Source organism: Xiphophorus maculatus, chromosome 11, assembly GCF_002775205.1.
Source record: "Xiphophorus maculatus strain JP 163 A chromosome 11, X_maculatus-5.0-male, whole genome shotgun sequence".
Taxonomy (NCBI): Eukaryota; Metazoa; Chordata; class Actinopteri; order Cyprinodontiformes; family Poeciliidae; genus Xiphophorus; species Xiphophorus maculatus.
In genome coordinates, this window is record NC_036453.1 from 1,916,427 (window position 1) to 1,934,841 (window position 18,415).

Sequence of the window (18,415 nt, forward strand, 5' to 3'; positions counted from 1 at the left end):
TTGTGGCTATTTTGTTGACTTAATTTTCGTATGAGGGTATATATAGAGTCTAGGCAAAACATGCCTAGACTTCCTGCTGCTGAAGTTTGCAGTGTAGTTGTCATAGTTTCAACAGTTGTACTAATCCTAAATGGGATAGTAACCAAAATGAAAAAGCTGCGTGGAAAAATAGGCACACCTTTTCTGTTTCCAGGGAATTTTAAAGTACAACAGGTGCCTCCAATTAAACTGACATGATTATCAATATGACCACCTCAAAGTTTGCTGGTGTGGCGCATATGTGTATGCTAAAGACGAAAGACATCACCAATGACCACAGATCATCAACATTTTACTCTTGCATTATATGATCATTTCCAAACTACTTGATGCCTGTCATTTATCAGGGAAAAAAAATATTCACACAAGGAAAACATTTCAGACTGTAGCTAACCTTCTCATGAGTGACTCAGTCCATGGCCAAACCTTGCATTTCACAGGGAAATGAACAAGACAAAAAAACCAAGATCTACAAACTGACTCTACTGGCCCGAAATTGTCAACAGTGTGGTGTGGTGGAGATGGATCTAAATTCAGTCTAACAACGAGGATTGTACGGTAATTTGTCAAATGAACTTGTAAAACTGAAGAAAAGGCACAAGATCAATGACAGACAATCTTATGAGAACAAAATATCAAGGCAATGGTAAACAGGTCAGGTACAAGTAACCTGATATGTTTAGTAACACACAATGGATGACGGAGGAGGAAGATGATTCAGATATAAATGACAAGCACAAAACAAAAAGAATTTGAAAAAGAATAAGTATATCTTTCAACCACAAATACAGTGTCCTTGACCAAACGGGAACCAACAGGAATGTATTTATGCAGGGCACCAAATTTGGTTAAAATAAAGAAACATCATGTCAGCACAAACACCATGCTGGAAGCATAGTGATTTCAGCTTGTTCTACAGCTATAGAGGATCTTCAAGTCATAGGCAGCATCAAAACATTCTAGAGACAAATATCTGACAGCTGAAACTTGGACAAAATTTGTCATCCATTGGACAATATCTGTCATCTATTGGACAAACATCCCAAACACTGCCGCAAATCCACAATAGAATAGTTGAAAAAGAAGATTGGCGCAATTACAGTAGCCTAGTCAAAGTCTGGACCATAAGCTGATAGAAATGTGTCGGCAGGATCTTAAAGGAACTCTCCAACATGGATGTTTGCAAACTTAATTGTATAAGATAGAAAATCTATGGATCATTGGAGCAGAAGGTGGTTCCACAAGCTACTGTACTAGTGTTTCATACATGGACGTTGCATTTTGGATTCATTTCTGTTTATTAAATAAAAAAATCTAGAGTATGTTATGGTTTTGTACAGGTTAGATGGTCCGAATAACAAATAGCAGATCATTTTCATTATGTCCTGATACATTGGAAATAAGTTATGTTCCACGCAGGCTTGAACAGGTCACTCCAACAGGCCTTTACTTTGAAGACTCAGAACTGACACTGCTTCCGAGATGATCACCTCTCCTCAGGTCCAATCCATTGAGCCCAGTCCACTCCACCGCAGCGTGCTTCCTGATGCTCCGGCTCTCTCGGGCTTGCATCCTCAGCTGTCACTGCAGTCTCACTCAAACGCCTGCTCCGTGCACGTGAGCGGCAGACGTCGTTATGGGCTCGTAAACATAAGCAGGTACACACGTTTTAATAAATTTGCCAAAAAGCAATGAGTCACTGCTGGCGGTTATTTCGAAAACTACACCAGTCGGTGTTTGTTGTCTTGAACACACCCCGCTGAGCCCCCCGATATTGTTCAAGGGGAATAATGGCTGCACAAGAGCCGTCTCCACCATCTTCCCTGGAAGGCAACAAGCCGGGCTTCCCAAAGAAAATTCTGGCCAACAACCTGGAGGACAAGCATCTGTGCAACTCGTGTCAGAAAATCCTGCGGAGGCCCCTGCAGGCCCAGTGCGGCCACCGCTTCTGCTCGTTCTGTTTCAACAAGCTGGTGAGGTGAGTGGTGAGTGTGGGGGCTGCTAGTGGAGGGAGCTAGCTGGAATGTGTGGAGCCCACCGCCAGACTCCATTCACATAATTCACGTTTTATCTCTACTCCGCCGGTTATCACGGGAAGGGCTTTATAGGATTAAAAATGAATAACGTCAAGGGAATTAGAGGGGGGATATGGCGTACGGCTAATTCACAAACACTGAGCCAAGAGAAAATCTCGACCTGAGTGATGAGCTGGTTGTGTGTTTTCATTGATGAGGCTGGTTTGGAAGTGGAAAAGGTGAAAAGTTTGGCCCGACGTGAAGGAAATAAAATCACTATCAAATCTCTTTGCATGCCGAATATACCAGAGGGTTCGACTCTTTTATTCCATTAATTATACCCCACCAAAGCTTTAAATACAAGTACAATGTTTAAAATTCGGCATTTTTGGAATGGAGTTTGGGCTGTCTATTTAAATTTGGAATAACGTATTTACTCTAACCAGAAGTAACATTTACTGCTTCCATTTTTATCTTGAAAAGAAATCGGCAGTAGGACTTCAAATGATACCGTTATATGTTCGTTATTGAATACAATAAATTAAAAATAATCCCATATTGGTTTTCTTTTTGGAGTGACGGTGCGCTGAGAATGAGATCACCCGGTTTCCAGTCTGAAAGTGCGCATGTGTAGGATGGAATGGCACTTTTCCCTTTTCTTTGCTGTCTTTTAGTCACAAAAAGGAAAAATGTCAACAAATCATTATCAGAGTGTGTGATTAAATATAGTTGAGATGCTGTCACAGCTTTGCAATAACAACTGTCAGAGTATAAAGAAACACAAGAGTTCTCATTTGAGTTCTCCCGTAGGACTAAAAACGGAAACGTACCTAATTCTGGGTCAATGTCAGTCGGTGAATAATAAACTCACTACTGAAATACTCTCTAATCGACGTATCTAATAAGATTTCTTGACAAGCGGCGAGTTGCTAAAGATATTAAAGTTAATGAAATGACTCTATTTTTTTTTCCATATACAAAGTTTCTGACAGGAACCTTTGCATTTGCGCGTTTCTGGTACAAATGTAAAGCAGCATCCGCAAACAGCAGTGATGGATGACAAAGCTGCTTCTCTTGCCCACTGGGGGGTTCAGCTGTTGATAAACTCATATGTCTACTTATTCAATAATTTAGCAGCAAAAGTATTTTTTTTATTATTGAAAATCTTGCTTACTTTGTATAGTTTTCAATTAAAATGTGATTAAAATAATTAGTTACACACCCTTAAAGACCCGCCACTATTTTTTTTTCAGATTGCAGCTGCAAACTTGTGTTTTAGAATTTCTTTAGCTAAATTATATTTTAGATATACCAACAGAGCTGTAAAGTAAGTGTAATAGGTTTTCCCGCAACTTTGGATCATAATTATCAAAACATTTTAAACTTTAGATTTTGCCATATCTCTCCAGTTCTTTTTACAAGGTGCAGACTTTTACTTGATTCTGCACGTAAATGTTTTTGTCATACTGCTAGTAACATTGTTTAATATTTTAACAAGTTAATTTATATGAAATTAATTCATCCTGGCCCTCGATCTAAAAAGGTTTCAGGTATGAATGCTTTTGCATGTCAAAGTACAACTTTGTATTATTATTTATTTCTTATATTTTTTGGTAATTCTCCTGTGGAAATAGTATGATGTATTGACCGATTGTTAGAAGCAGATGAAACGGTAGTATTGTGTGTTTATCTATTTTCCCTCTCCTAGTTCTGGACCACAGAAATGCAGTGCATGCATCAAGGAGGAGTTGTTTGAGGAGCCCACCTCCATTCTCAAGCCTGGCGGTGTAAGCACATTGAACCTTCCTTTTGTTTGCTGTAATGTTTCAGATATTTGGTCCTTACCTGAGATTACCACCACAGCAGGTCAACTTCAGGCTCAGTTTAAGTTTTAGTATCAAAAAGCTCAGCTCTTACACATGTCTGTCACTATGGTTACATTGACTAAGTTTGCTAGGGAATCCCATTGGTTAACTTTTATTTACAAGGGATTGCCTAGACTCCTGCTGGTCTATATTTGTACTGCAGTCACACTAAGAAATGTTGAGTGTTATACTTCTCGTTCACATGATTTGCAGCTTCTTTCTCCTCAGACTGAATTAGGTAATAAGGCTTTCGTTCACCCTGCTCCCTCTCCTTGGAACTTGCTACAAGAAATGTTGAGATTGACTGAATTCATCTCGTTTAGTTCTTTTACACCCAAACTAAACGTTCTTGAACCCGATTCAAAGACAGGTAGCTGTTTTTTTCTTTTCTTTTTATAGCTTGTCATTTTCTTTTAACTGTGTAATTTTTCTATATTGTATTTGTTGCTGCCTCTTGGCCAGGACTCAGTTGAAAAAGAGGTTTTTAATCTCAATCTCTATTTATTCTGATTAAATAAAGGTGAAATAAAAAAAGGATCAGTAGTAAGGTTGAACTACTGTAGTGTTGAACTTTTTCCATATTTTGTTGATGGGAGGCAGAATATATGTGGATGTAAAACCCTAAAAATAAAAACAACCCTGAGAGTCAACAGAGGAGCGTATCAGTGTTTTCTGGGTTTCCGATCCAGTGCTGCTCGGCTTGGATCGAGTTCTACAAAACTTTTTGATTACTCTGTAATTGTTGCCACAATAATAATAAAAAAAGAAACCGGAAGCTGCAACTCTGGTTCTGTTGTCTATCTTTATATGTGGTGGAGAAATTAGAGCCAGGGGAGAAAAGTGAGCTCCCAGTGTTGTGTCCATCGGTAAACCGATGCAGAGAGTTTGTAACTCTACACAGCGGTAACAGCCGTTTTCTCCTGTCCAGGCGTTCCCAGACAACGCAGCTCGGAGAGAGGTGGAGGCCTTGGCAGCAGTTTGTCCCAATGAAGGATGCACATGGACTGGAACCGTCAGAGAGTTTGAGGTAAATCCCAGAGCATTATTTCCCTCTGGGGCCAACCATACCCTTCATCTCTTATTGAGGATTCTGACAGATTAGTCCTTTCAAAAAGAAATAAATCTATTTGAATCATCCATTTATTTCATCAGACCCAGCTCATAAATAATATGTTTATGTTTATAAATATGAGGAATTTGGATAATTCAGTATAAAGCAGCAGTTTACCAGAGGCTTTGCATTGACATGCACCAATCAGTCATCAAGAGGTCAACAGAGGCTTTTGGTCTGATCTGATTGGTGGTCAAATAGAAAAAAAATCGAATTATTTTATTTCCTGTTTGTTAAACGCAACAAAGCTAAAATCTCCCACCATTTTGGATCCATGAGCACATCAAAGGCATGAACTGTGATGCACTTTTGAAGGAAATAAAGAAGAGGTAAGAAAACTGCTGCTTTTGGGCCCCTGCAGGCGAGCCATGAGGGCAACTGTGACTTCATGATCATCATGTGTCCGTCGTGCAAAGAGCTGATGAGAGCCAACGAACAGGAGCGTCACAACGAGCGAGAGTGTCCAGAGAGGACACTGAACTGCAAATACTGCAAAGAGCCGTTCCTCTTAAAGAACATCAAGGTGAGGATTAAACAACTAAACACTATTCATGATGCGCTGCTTGTGTGTACCTGTGCTAGGAGTTACCAAATACGGTCATCCTCAGAAACACTGGGCTGCCAGGAAGCTGAAACCATTTCATTGAACTTATTCATGGTTTGGATTCATGAATAATGAATACTATGATTAGATATGGTTTCGAAGAATCATGGACATGCCATAATAAAGGTACTATCATATTGGTCATATCATCATATGACTATGTGACAGATCATATTGTAAATTATCTATCACAGATAAATCATAGACCATAATCATTTGTCGTAGTTCATTTTACACTTAGTTTGGCCATTTATTCCATTGAAAATCCATCCAATCGGGAGAAAATGGTAGTGACATGCAAAGTGTGGTTCTTACAGTTATTAATGTTGCACACACTAATAATACAGTAAAGATATTATCATTATGTTTTGTGCAGCTTTAAAAACATGTAACTTTTTTCTTTTGGCTCCATATAAAATTTGAATGAACAATGCTTTTCATCTGCCGTTGTTCATAAAGACTTGCTAAGGGCAAATAAGTAAAACTTGAATTTCGAATGCGACATTTTAAAAGGAAATACTCATTTTGCCAAATTAGAGTTTTGCGCGTCTTCCTGACAGCAAATGTTGTGAACTGATGTGTGGTGTCGTTTTAGGCTCATGATGAAATCTGCCCCAAGTATCCAATGATCTGTGAAGGCTGTGCAAAGAAAAAGATCCCCCGTGAGAAGGTATCCTGGCCGTTTCCGCTTTCCTCCATTCTTCAGTTTGATGAACCTCTCTCTGCTCTGAGCTTGGGATCAAACTCTCTGACATTCTTTACGCCATTGGCTTCTTTCATTTTTGTTTTGTTTTACAGTATGTGGACCATATTAAGTTCTGCAGTAAATTTAAAACACCATGCAGATTTCATGTTGTTGGCTGCGATACGTCTGTAAGTAGATACTTTTGTCACAAATTGCTATATGTGCATGACTGCCTACTGTGATAACTATTCCATCATTAATAACTTGGCAAGATGAAATACATCATACTTCAGACATATTCAAGCAAAAAGGCCAGGTAAACATTTTTAAGCTAAAAATGTAGCATTTTTGACTATTTCAGTAAGTTTGCCAAGTTATTGAAAAACATTTCTTGGAGAAGATGTTGCTCCTGGAGGATAAAAAGGGACAAAATCAAGAAAAATAAACTCATCCTTAAGATATTAATTAAATGTACCATGATGTAAACAAATGTTTAGATAAATGTTGACAAAATATCATTAAATCATTAAAATGCAAACTTACAATAGCTGATGCCAATAATGAATTAAATGTGTATTTAATTAAGTCATGGTTCCTGATCCTGCAGGAACCATTTCATCATGAAATAGTTTTCTGTTAAACTTGCCTATCACATTCAAGGGCGTATTAAAGATGCTCAATGTAGTGTAAAATTAGGTGGAATTGCCCTTTAGCCATTTCTTGAATCAGAAGCTGCAAACCAAAGCTAACTTCTGCTTCATGGCTTAGCGACATGCCTATAGCCCCAGCCCTCGACTTTGATAGGCTGGGCACAGAGAATTATTTCATCATAACCCTGCAGGAACAGGAGACGTGAAATAACTGATTACACATTTAAATATCTGCATAAGCTAGTGTAAGTTTGGATTTTAACAATTTAATGACATGTTTGTTAAATTGATTGCCATATAAATGGTTATTATAATGATTGAATGATGGATTTATTAATGTTGTCCCTTTTAGTCTTCCGTAGTTGCTACATGTCTGCTAAATCTTGCACTGTTTGCTTTAAAGCTGCTTTTATGCAATGTGACAATGACGCAGCAGTTTTTTTGACATAGGCAAGATGGCTCATTGCCCAGGGTGGCATTTCCACAAGGGGCATCATGAGTAGCCAAAAACAAAGAATAGAAAACTGTTATTTTAATTGAATGACTTGAATATTATTTAGATTCCAGGACTTTTCCTCAGATATTCATGGGAAAATGACCACTGGTCACCTCGTTCACAGCGACCAGGAGGATTACATGTGTTTAGGTTTATCTGGCATAAATCAACAGGGGTAAAATAAACAGTAGGGGTCTAAAACTTTTTTTGTCTTGCAAATATTTTATTTACGGTGAAACTCATACATTTTTTATTTATTATTTTATGTAATAATATTTTTGGCCTTGTCAAACCCATCTTTTTATTTAGAATGTTAGAGAAAACTGGACTGATCAGATTACTAATCACACCAACTATATTTAGTACTACCTGTTGTGTTAAGAAGCTCTTCAGCCAAACAGTATTTGGTGTCATAGTCACTGTTTTAACTTGGTATTGATCACAAATCAGTGATCAATAGTGTTTTGGTTTTATTCCACTCAGTGATCATGATGAATCAAAGGCATTTCCTGTCTTTGGTTGAAGCCATTGCTGAATGCTGCTGCATGAACTCCCCAGCATGATGCTTCCACCACCATTCTTTATTCTAATGTGGGACTAAATTTATTTAGTGCTGTTCACTCAGTCATGTGGTTTAAACCACAATTTTAGCTAAGGACAACTTAGAGTTTTTGAAAGATGTTGAAAAATAAGAAGCAAAATTTTTTTCAGTGTAATAATCAAAGATGCCATAAAATAAGTTATTATAAAATAAAATGATCAAAACTTTGATTCTCATAACTGAACAAAGCTTATCAGCTACCATCTTAGATTATTGACTGAATCAGATCATGAGTCATTTGTAAAAAACCTCATGGATTTGTGGCTTCCTAGCTAATTGTTACAGCTGTTGTTTTTTCCTTTCGTCTGTACCTGTTGATAATTATGATGACTCATCAACCCTGCGCTCCCCCACCACCACTCTGAATGATGTCGGTCCCTGACATTCTGAAAGCAACTCTGATAAATCAGCTAGTCTGACCAAAAGTCTTTTTTCTATTAAAACTCATAACTGATTTCTCCTAGAATCTTACTTTAACATTAACTCATTGTATTTTGGTTGGAACCCAGACTATAAAGCCTGCCTGATCTAAGATCCATGAATTATGTGACACTAGTGAGTTTTTATTCAGCTTGATGAATGTTCTACAAAACAATCGTGACTGTGAATTGTCTAAGAGAACAATTAAACTTTTTAAAATCTACTTTTTTGAGTAATAATATTAAAATGTTATGCCCTCATCAAACAACATGCTTAGAGCTCGTCCTCGGAGCTGCAGTTTCCAAGCTTCCTCTTCACAGAGCAGTCCTCCCCTGTGACTCCTCCACTCAGCTCCTTCAGACTAGCCAGCAGCTGTTAGCAAACACCTGGTGGAACTGAGCATCTGCTATACTCATTATGGGAGCTACGTCTCAGAGCAGCTCTGGTAAAAATGTTGTTAAAGGGTTAATAGAGGAGCCATGTTGTGATGACTTTCTGACAGCGAAGTTTCAGAAACAGCAGGAGTTGCTTAAAGAGACAGAGACTCAATTTCAAAGCATTAAATTATGAAGTCATTTTTCTTTTAAGTCCTATTTGATATTTATTGCATTTTTTAACAACTGAAGTTAACATAGTTACTTGATTGTACTATATATCTGGAAAACACAAAGAACTGCCCCTTTAATTCATTGTGTATTTCATTATGAACCGGGTCTGCCACATAATCTTACTGTCTTCTTTTGTTCTTTATACAAAGCTTTAAAGAGACAAACTGTTTATTTTCTTAATTTTACAGTTTCTATTTTTGTTTCCAAGGTGGAGAAGGAGAAGATCCAGGACCACGAGCGGCAGTGTTCGTACGAGCACCTCAACCTGCTGCTGCATTTCATCATGGGCATCAAGGTGAGTCTGGAGAGCCTCCAACCGCAGACCTTAGAGGTGGCCAGCCAGAAGCTCCAGGTGCTGCACCAGTCCCTCAGAGAGCTGGAGCTGAAGATGAGCCAGCTGGGCGGGGGCGGCCCCACTCCCGTGCAGGGTGCATGCGCTCTCACCCTGGCCACGTCCTTCACCCCTCTGCCCAGCGCCATGGGTGCCGCCCTGGAGCTGCAGCTCCAGAGCGAGAAGACCAAGGTGGCCGAGCTGAGCCGGCGCTGCCAGGAGCTGGAGCTGAAAGTGAACACGTTTGAAAACATCGTCTGCGTCCTGAACCGGGAGATGGAGCGTTCCTGCACCACCATGGAAGCCTACAACCGCCAGCACAGACTGGACCAGGACAAGATTGAGATTCTCAGCAACAAGGTATGAATGAGCCCTGGATGCCTCTTTACATACCCAGTAACACCACATCGTAGCCCATAACACCATAGCATACTTAGTAACACCACATCACGCCACATCATATCCTGTCAGTTTAGGTCCATGGTCATGTCTTGGTATGGAGTTGCGCCATACTCTTTCCATTTTCAGATTATGGGTTGAAATATCTTTCAAGAACCTGACCCTGCTTTAAGTTTCTCCAGAGATCCCTCCCTCACCCGTCTGCTGTATTCCTTGGATTTAGTGGATTGAAAGTATCCAGCTAAAATGGTCTTATTCCTCTGGTGCTTTGGTGCAGGTCCGTCAGCTGGAAAGGACGGTCAGCCTGAGGGATCTGTCCATCGTGGAGATGGAGGGGAAGATGAGGGAGATGTCTGCAGCCACCTACGATGGCGTCTTTATCTGGAAGATCTCTGATTTCACCAAGAAGAGGCAGGATGCCGTGGCTGGCCGCGCTCCTGCTATGTTCTCTCCCGGTCAGTATTCCATCCAGAGATGCTCTCACCAAGCGCTTCTGGCCTGGAATAATCAAGATCTTCACACTCACTCAGTTGCTTGATCTTGTCTTCCAGCATTTTATACGAGTAAATACGGCTACAAGATGTGCTTACGAATCTACCTGAATGGTGACGGGACGGGCCGTGGCACGCACCTGTCTCTGTTCTTTGTGGTGATGAGAGGACACAGCGACGCACTCCTTAAGTGGCCTTTCAATCAGAAGGTAGAAGTCTTTTAAAAAATTTTTTTTATGAGTTTAAACATCATGTTGCCATTTTTGAACAGAATCCAAATAAATTCAAACCAGCTGTAGGACTCTCCATCTAGACTGGAACCAGGCTGCCTGGACAGGCCAAAATTATTTGCTTGATCTTTGGTTCCAGGCTTTTGTGACTTGTTTAAAAAGCCTATAATACATCCAGCACAGAGAACACCACAACAGAGTGTACGATATAAAACTATATTAATCTACTTATAGTCTAAATAGAGGAGTAGGCAGCTTTCCCTGTTGAGGAACAAAAGAAAGTAAGGTGCAAAGCAGACGCTCATCAGACTGTAACAACCACAGCATACAGTTAACGCTTCTATCAATCACACATCCTACATGATTTGCACTTTTCTCATCCTCTGGTTACAACAAATAAAATTCAGTTTTCATTGTGCAGCTGTATTTACTAGGGTTACCTGGAGAAAGCCTCGTTCCTTTAAAAACAATGTGGCAGCAAGATGCATGTTGGCTAAGTTGCATCTGAATGAACGACATTGTTCTGGAACAATTTGCTTTGAAGAAATAAGACAGAAGTAGATGTATTTGGACATGGTGGAAGGCAAGGTGGAAGTTTTTAGAAACAGAACCAGGACAAACACGTCTCACCAAGTGTTAAGCACCATAGTGGAGGGCTGTAGACCTGAGCTTGTTTGCAACCACAGGTGGAACATGAATCCTTTGTGCACTAAAGTGTTTTACGGTCATAAGTTCAGGCAATAGCTGAGACAGATTATCTGTGTGTTACAAACTGTCACAACATGGTGACAGTTTTAACAAATATGTAAAAAGGTTACATACCACAGCTTTAGAGGAAGGTCTACAAGCTGTTAACTCTTGAGATGTACTTAATTTTTCATTCAGAGCATTTTTATTTTGCCTTCGCTCTAAATAAATGACTGAGAAGTCTATTGTGGGCTCTTGTTCTCCTGAGGTTACTTCAAAGACCAGATAAGTTTTCTATTATGCCCTGAAATTGAAAGAGGGCTGTTTCCTGAGGGTTTTACCCTGATATTCTGATTTGCTCTAGGTGTTAAAAAACAGATCCCAGAAAACCAAAACCTGTAATAGAAATGCACTTTTAGTGGTATTCGCATTATTAACGTTAGTTCAGTCTGATCTGTAGAGAATAGTCTTATGTAGTCCAAATCTCTGCTGCACTAATCTCTAATACCGGCCTGCAAACAGTGAAACAAAAGCTGCCTCAGCTCCAGGTTCCCTGTTGAAGCTGCTGTTGGGTAATACTTGTACCATCTGTGTAGGTTACCCTCATGCTGCTTGACCAGAACAACAGGGAGCACATAATCGATGCCTTCCGGCCCGACATCTCATCTTCGTCCTTCCAGAGGCCCGTCAGCGACATGAACATCGCCAGCGGCTGCCCGCTCTTCTGTCCTCTGTCTAAGCTGGACTCCAAAAACTCCTACATTCGTGACGACACCATCTTCATAAAGGCCATCGTTGACCTCACTGGGCTCTAGAGAAATCGTAAGAGCAGAAATCCCAACTTTGCCTTTTGTTGCGACTAACCTGTTCATCAACCAGCCTTTGTATTAGCAGTAACCGGCACTTCTCGGGGGGTGTTGTCGTTTGGTTTTGGAATCAGTTGTTGTTGACAATATGCAAGATATAATTTTTTCTTTGTTGGCTATTCAAGTCCTTCAGTCTATGTTTTACCAATCAGAAGGAGTTTTTATGCATCAAAGTTGTGACTATTCACCAAAGTGACTGCAGAACTTTAAACAGCATTTTTACTAACCAAGGCATTCCAACAACTGTGTAGTGTACTATGTGAAACAAGCCGACTCTGCCCGCCTCATTAATCCCTCATGAACATGTTGAAGGTCCTGGTGCTTCAGAAGGAGCTCACCTTCAAGGTTTAAAGGAAGCTTTCCTGTAGACACTAGTTAACGCTCTTGTTATTACTAGTTATAACCCAAAAAATGGGAATTTACTAACCGCTAAGATAACTAACAAACACACAAGTCCCTGAAAATATTCAGCTTCTTTAATGACTCTCAATAAGTCTTCTGTGATCGTTCCACCGATTTCCAACAAGATTGTTTTTCTGGTTCCACAAGTTTCCTTCCGTCTTAACTAACTGGTTCAGGATTAATTGAAGGGTTTAATAGAGAAAATAACCGCACGTGAGTCAAGCTGAAAAGAAAGTGGTCTGAGTTAATTAAAAATAAGAAAATGTGAGTTAATAAAACCAAAAACTATCTAGATATTTCTTTTGTCCCAGATGCCGATGCGAGTGGTTCTGGAACAGGTGTTCCTGGATCCAGACTTTCAGTCAGATCCTCTTTGTAATCATCACATTGTTTGCAAACTCAGTAGCTTTAAGGAGGAGAAAATGAACAACTTGTCAGCTGTATTATGTGGTCTAAGTTGGTTTGATGATCGTGAAGCAGTTACAGTAACAAGCCGCTGCAGTCTCAGCATTAATATGCTGTTTGCTTAATGAAAGCCAACATAAAGTTCTGGTTACACGTGAGCTAAAGCACTTGTAGTTTCATATGCGTTTATAGTTACAGTATGTCTGAGTCCACATATGCACATTTCTCCTGCTGGTCTTGTTCTCTGTTTTGATGTGACTTGTTGATAGTTTGGCATTCAACATATTTCAAAAGTCATGTTCATGAAATCAGCGCTTTGCTTTGAAGGTGGTGTAATCTAATAGAACTTCAGACTTATTTAAGTAACACGTTTAATACAGGTGTGCAAGCTATGCACAAGGAAAAATAGGCCACGCTTTTAAAACAATTGGGAGAAAAGCAACCAAAGAAATTTATTCACCAAACGAAGCACCCAGATGGTCCATTCTGGATAGATTGTTTGAATGAAAAGGAGATCAGAGCTTCTACATCTGAAAGGAGAAATGGAAAACTGAAAAAGTTTATGCTAAAACTAAAACTTCTAAAATACCTGCCCAGGTCTGATTGTTATCAGACCTTTGAGTTAACGCCATCAAATAAACAATCTTCAATCCAATCAAAATACACTCTGTTACATTTATCATATGGGTGGATTGGAGGTACAGGCCATGATGTTATTCAGACAGTATTTCCATATTTTAACACCAGTGACCGATGCTTAATAACATTTTAAATGCGTTTCAAACATTTCCTCTAAATTCATATTTATCGAGTGGCAGTTTGAGTGACATGTTGCAGGCAGTTGCCGCGGCGGAAACGCTGAGTGAAGATCAGAGGATGGATCCCAGACATGCCAGACGAAATGAATTGAACTTGATGGAGTCTGGTTAGTGTCATATTTTGGGTTCGCATTGTGAAAAAAAAATGAGCATCACCTGCCTCGTTGATCACCCAGACGCCACATACAGTTCTGGTTGTACAATGAAATCCATCCGATTTGGTCAGTTCTTTCTGACTGCTTCACTTGGTGCCAGCGATCTATGCACCAATACCCCATCAGGTGCATAAAGTGATTTTATCATCTTAATTCCATCTGTAGAATTGTTTTTTTGCATTATAAATGATGCACTATGTATTTAAACATTGCTGATGATTGACAATACAGAGAGGCAGATTATAAAGTCTACAGTCAAAGCAATAGATCAGACCACTATTGGCTGTTGCACTCACTGTTGTGTACTATCTAACATTTGGTGATTTCATCATTCTTATTTTATATTTCTCTCATAAGCTTTGCTCACAGTGTTGTCAGAATTTCTCACATACTGTTGCATAACAGCGATTGGTCCGTGTCCGGCTCTGCTGTTCTTGAGGAATCATTTGTTGAACGTCTCTTGAATCCCATCAGTTCTGTCTGCAGTACTTCTGCTGCTAACATTCCTCTCTATGTGTCTTTCCAGTTCCTTTCCTCTGAAAGAAATTCTATGGTGTGAAGTATGAATCAAGCCTTGGTTATTATTTTGTTGCCTTTGGTTACACTGAATAAAGGTGGACAGAGAGTTATGGACTGCTGATGGTCTGTAACAGCGTTATAATCTTCCAACATTTTCTCTTGAATCTATCCCTTCCTTAAAAAAAGTAGTTAAAGACATTGACAACATGTAAAAGATTCAAACTTTTTCTAAAAAGGCAACAGGAAAATACAAATCAAAGCAAAAATAACCAGAAAGATGACTTCAGAGATGCAGTACAAATGGAGACTGCAGGCTGAAATGAATTGATGTTATTGAGTTCTGGTATTATTTGAATGTTTCAACTTTCCAGTTGGAAACATTTATAGTTTCATGGGATTTTTGTTGAGTTGAAACTAGGGGTGCACCAATGACAGTTTTCCAGCAGATTACTAATCTTCAAAATGCTTGATCTGCCGATTCCGATGTTGGCTGAAATGCTTTGTGTCTGAAATGTTGCTAAATTTAGCAAGGAAGTCACTGAGTTGGTAACAGTAGGGTGACCATAGGTAACTACAAATTTGCAAACATGACCAGTCTATCACTCAAACATGGCTCACAGCAGAGCTAAAGAGGACAGTGGCTTTAAGACCTTTGCTGATGAGATAAGATTGACTTCACATGTAAGTATCAACTGATCACCAAACTCCCCAAGTGAAGGAAATTGGCACTAATAAATCAGTGCACCCCTAGCTGAAACACTTGTTTCCAATCTCTACAAATATATTTTTCTTGATGAGGCTATCAGGGCGTACAGTGAGGTCAAAGTGTGTGTCACCTTACTACATATCTTCTGGTGTTGATTTCTTTTATTTTTGTTACACTTACATGTTTCAGAGCGTCTTAATATCAGATGGAGATAAACCGAGTAATTACATATAAGCAGTTTTCCAGAAAAGTAATCACCCCCCGGAGCTAGAACCATCATGGGTTTGACTCAACTGAAAATGAGTGTTTTGCAAAACTCCAGAGGATATTTGGTTAAATATTTTCATTCAGCCACATTGGACCATTCAGGATTTTTAAATGGCACTTAAATATAAATTTTGACTAGGCCACTTTGAAATAATTTATTATTATTATTATTATTATTATTATTATTATTATTATTATTAATAATAATATATATATATTTTTTAGCAAAATTGAACTTTCTTGTGGGCTTTGGGTTATTTTTCTGCTGCATAACCCATGTGTGCTTGAGCGTAAGGTCATGACCCTAACCCTAACCTTGGACCTGACCCTATAGCAGCAGGAAGCAGCCCCAGGCATCACACTGCCACCACCATGTATGATCTTAACATCCACAGGATGTTCTTCTAGAAGTCCTTTTGGTCAGAATGATTTTTTCCTTTTTTTTCTTTTGTGAGAAGAGTCTTTGTCCCTGAAGTTCCTTAGATCAGGGCTTGGTGTGTTTTGTTGTTGTTTTTTAGGTGCTTTGTCCTATTTCATGTCGTCAGATGAGTTTTATGTAATTTTCTTTTTTTTTGTTATTGTATACTTAAAAGTGAGTCAGGCTCGGCTGAGGCTAGGGCAACCGAGATGAGCCAAGCATTGTGGTTAATCACTGTTGATTCATAATTAACAAAGGGGGTGAAGAAGCTTTTGCATAAAGCGATCAGTTTGCTCTGGATTGTTTTTTCTTTCCATAATAAAAAAATAAATCAATTTTGGAAAGCTGCATTTTGTAGATTATCAGGTTATCATTACCCGGTATAAAAATTTGCAAGACATATCTGAAACATTTAAGAGGAACAAAAACCAGAAGAAAAATCCAGTTTTACGCAGCACTGAAGGAATGGAAAAAGAAACCTGATTATCTTCCTTATTATCGACTCGTCTTCTCCACCTTGTAAGCGACCTACTTTCCTAGAAAAAGAAGTGCCTGTATTTATGTTCTGTAATCTTGGAATATTTTTAAATGTGCTTTCCTGTATGATTAAGCATAACAGTATATTATGAACATTGGGTTTTAGAACATCTTATCCTTCAGAATTGTATTGCTTTTATGTTTGTTTTTTTTAAATTTACAACATGTTCTAAAATCTCTTGTGACCTTGAATGTTTTTCTTTGCGTCCGGATAGTGGTGAATGTTCAGAGTGAGGCTGGTGAACCAGCATGCTTTTAGACCTCAACACACACTGATCCATCTCTGTGCATGAGAGGCTTCAGTCAGACATGATGCAGAATGTTGGCCACTGGTTCACATCGTTGGCCAGGTTCTTATGTCCTTTATATGATTTCACTATTGTATATGATACAAAGTAAGAGGGAACCTTGAGGGGCAGTCGGAGAAGTAAATATATCTAAATAATGTATGAATAATATTTATTGATTAGAAACGTTTTCTGTTGAGGTTGTTTGAAAGTGTGTTGTAGTTCATCCGGCTCATTCTTGCCAAGCTGCGTCTCCGCTCTGACCTCAGCTTGTTGCATTCTGATCCTTTCTGAAACACATTTCCGTTTCTCTTCTCGTGAATGTTTTTGCACGTGTAGTGATCTCCGTTTTGCACGTTCCAGCAGCCTCAAACTGAAGCCCCTTTTCTTCCTGCCTATACAGTGTGTTCTGGTTGTAGCACTAGCAGATGCTCGGCTGACGTGAGCCTGGACTTCTGGTTCGTTTACAACAAAAGGGCTTCACTTTTCATCGGCATCCACCTGACGTCACATGCAGGCTTTCGTCCGCTCAGAGGCAGAACCGCGCGGCGGTTCCGTTTGAGCCAGCTGATGTTTCCGTGGGCCAGCAACGCTGACATGTAGGAAGTGCCACACTGCCTCACTGTTCTGCAACAGAATAAACAATGTTTTGATAAATACTGCTTCAGAAACTGAAACTAGTCACTTTTTGCTTTCCCTCCACCTCTGTTCCCGTGGATCTGGGTTATTCCTCTAAAGGCCTTGCTGAGATTAGGATGAAGAGCCTTCATCTGTAGCGGTGATATCAGTCGTACTCGTTCTTTCTGCTGCATTCTGTGGATAGAAAGTCATGTGTTAGTTAACTCTTTGTACAGAGGAAATTTTGTTCCATATTTGTATTTTGATTTAATAAAGATTTTAAAATGCCCTCCATGCAAAGACTCTGTGTTCTAATGTCCTGATGTTTAGACAGATCCATTTTAATAAATTGGAAAATCATTGAAACATTAATTTATTTTAGACAGTGAAACATGGATCCATTATACACTCACTGATACATTTCAGGTGATAAGTCAACTCCATCATGTCAGATGAGTAAAAAACTTTTTTTTAATGCAGAAATGTGGCCCTAGTGAAAAGTACTCAATACTTGGTTGTGGCTGAATGAACGGATGAATTACTGCATCGGTGCAGCATAGCATGGAGGAGATCAGCCTGTGGTTCTCCTGAGGTTCTGGAGCCCAGCTTGCTTTGACAGCTGCCTGCAGGTCTACTGCACTGTTGGTCTGCTGTCTATCATCTTCCTCTTAACAACAGCTCAGAGATTCTCTGTGGGGTTAAAGGTCAGAGGAGGTTGTTGACCAATCAAACACAATAACACCATGATCATTGGACCAGCTTTTGGTACCGTAGTCAGTGTGGGTCGGCACCAAGTCCAGATGGAAATCAAATCAGCCTCTCCATCCAGCTGGTCAGCAGAGGGAAGCAGGAAGTGTTCTGAAACTTCCTGCTAGAAGCTGAACTGACTGTGGAGTTCAGAAAACCCAGTGGACCAGAACCAGCAGAGGACATGGGAACCCAAACCATCACTTGACTGTGGACGCGTCACATTGGACTCCGCGCTTCGTGGATTCTGGTCCTCCAAGACTCTGGGACCTTGACTTCCAGGTGATGATTTTTTTTTACTTGCATCTGAAAACAGGACTTTGGAATTAAGTTCTGGTTCTCCTGGGCCCAGGTTAGATGGTTCTAATATCTCTGAAACAGTTGCAGCTTGTGTCCCAGTCGCTCTTCGACCTCTGACTCCAGCAGAATTATGAATCT

At 39.6% G+C, this 18,415-nt stretch overlaps 1 protein-coding gene across 3 annotated transcripts; it reads left to right on the forward strand.

Annotated features, from left to right (window-relative positions):
* Positions 1 to 1,566: 1,566 nt before the first annotated feature.
* Positions 1,567 to 17,514, forward strand: LOC102227944 (TNF receptor-associated factor 2-like). 3 transcript variants are annotated; one of them, XM_023342877.1, is made up of 11 exons: positions 1,567 to 2,017; positions 3,763 to 3,841; positions 4,848 to 4,946; positions 5,392 to 5,553; positions 6,230 to 6,304; positions 6,433 to 6,507; positions 9,303 to 9,785; positions 10,102 to 10,279; positions 10,376 to 10,524; positions 11,829 to 12,054; positions 17,016 to 17,514. In XM_023342877.1, the coding sequence occupies exons 1-10, from the start codon at positions 1,830 to 1,832 to the stop codon at positions 12,045 to 12,047; spliced, it is 1,707 nt and encodes a 568-aa protein (XP_023198645.1). In that variant the 5' UTR covers positions 1,567 to 1,829; the 3' UTR covers positions 12,048 to 12,054; positions 17,016 to 17,514. The 3 variants fall into 3 exon arrangements, with proteins under 3 accessions (XP_023198645.1, XP_023198644.1, XP_023198646.1); XM_023342876.1 differs by lacking the exon at positions 17,016 to 17,514 and having other exon boundaries at positions 11,829 to 14,170; XM_023342878.1 differs by lacking the exons at positions 6,433 to 6,507; positions 17,016 to 17,514 and having other exon boundaries at positions 11,829 to 14,170.
* The last annotated feature ends 901 nt before the right edge of the window (positions 17,515 to 18,415 follow it).

What these genes read in the sequence shown, in the direction of transcription:
- LOC102227944 (XM_023342877.1), top strand. Translation starts at nt 1,830, where the DNA reads ATGGCTGCACAAGAGCCGTCTCCACCATCTTCCCTGGAAGGCAACAAG. An exon ending in TTGAGATTCTCAGCAACAAG is followed by an intron (nt 9,786 to 10,101) that starts GTATGAATGAGC and finishes GCTTTGGTGCAG; the next exon opens with GTCCGTCAGCTGGAAAGGAC. An exon ending in TCCTGCTATGTTCTCTCCCG is followed by an intron (nt 10,280 to 10,375) that starts GTCAGTATTCCA and finishes CTTGTCTTCCAG; the next exon opens with CATTTTATACGAGTAAATAC.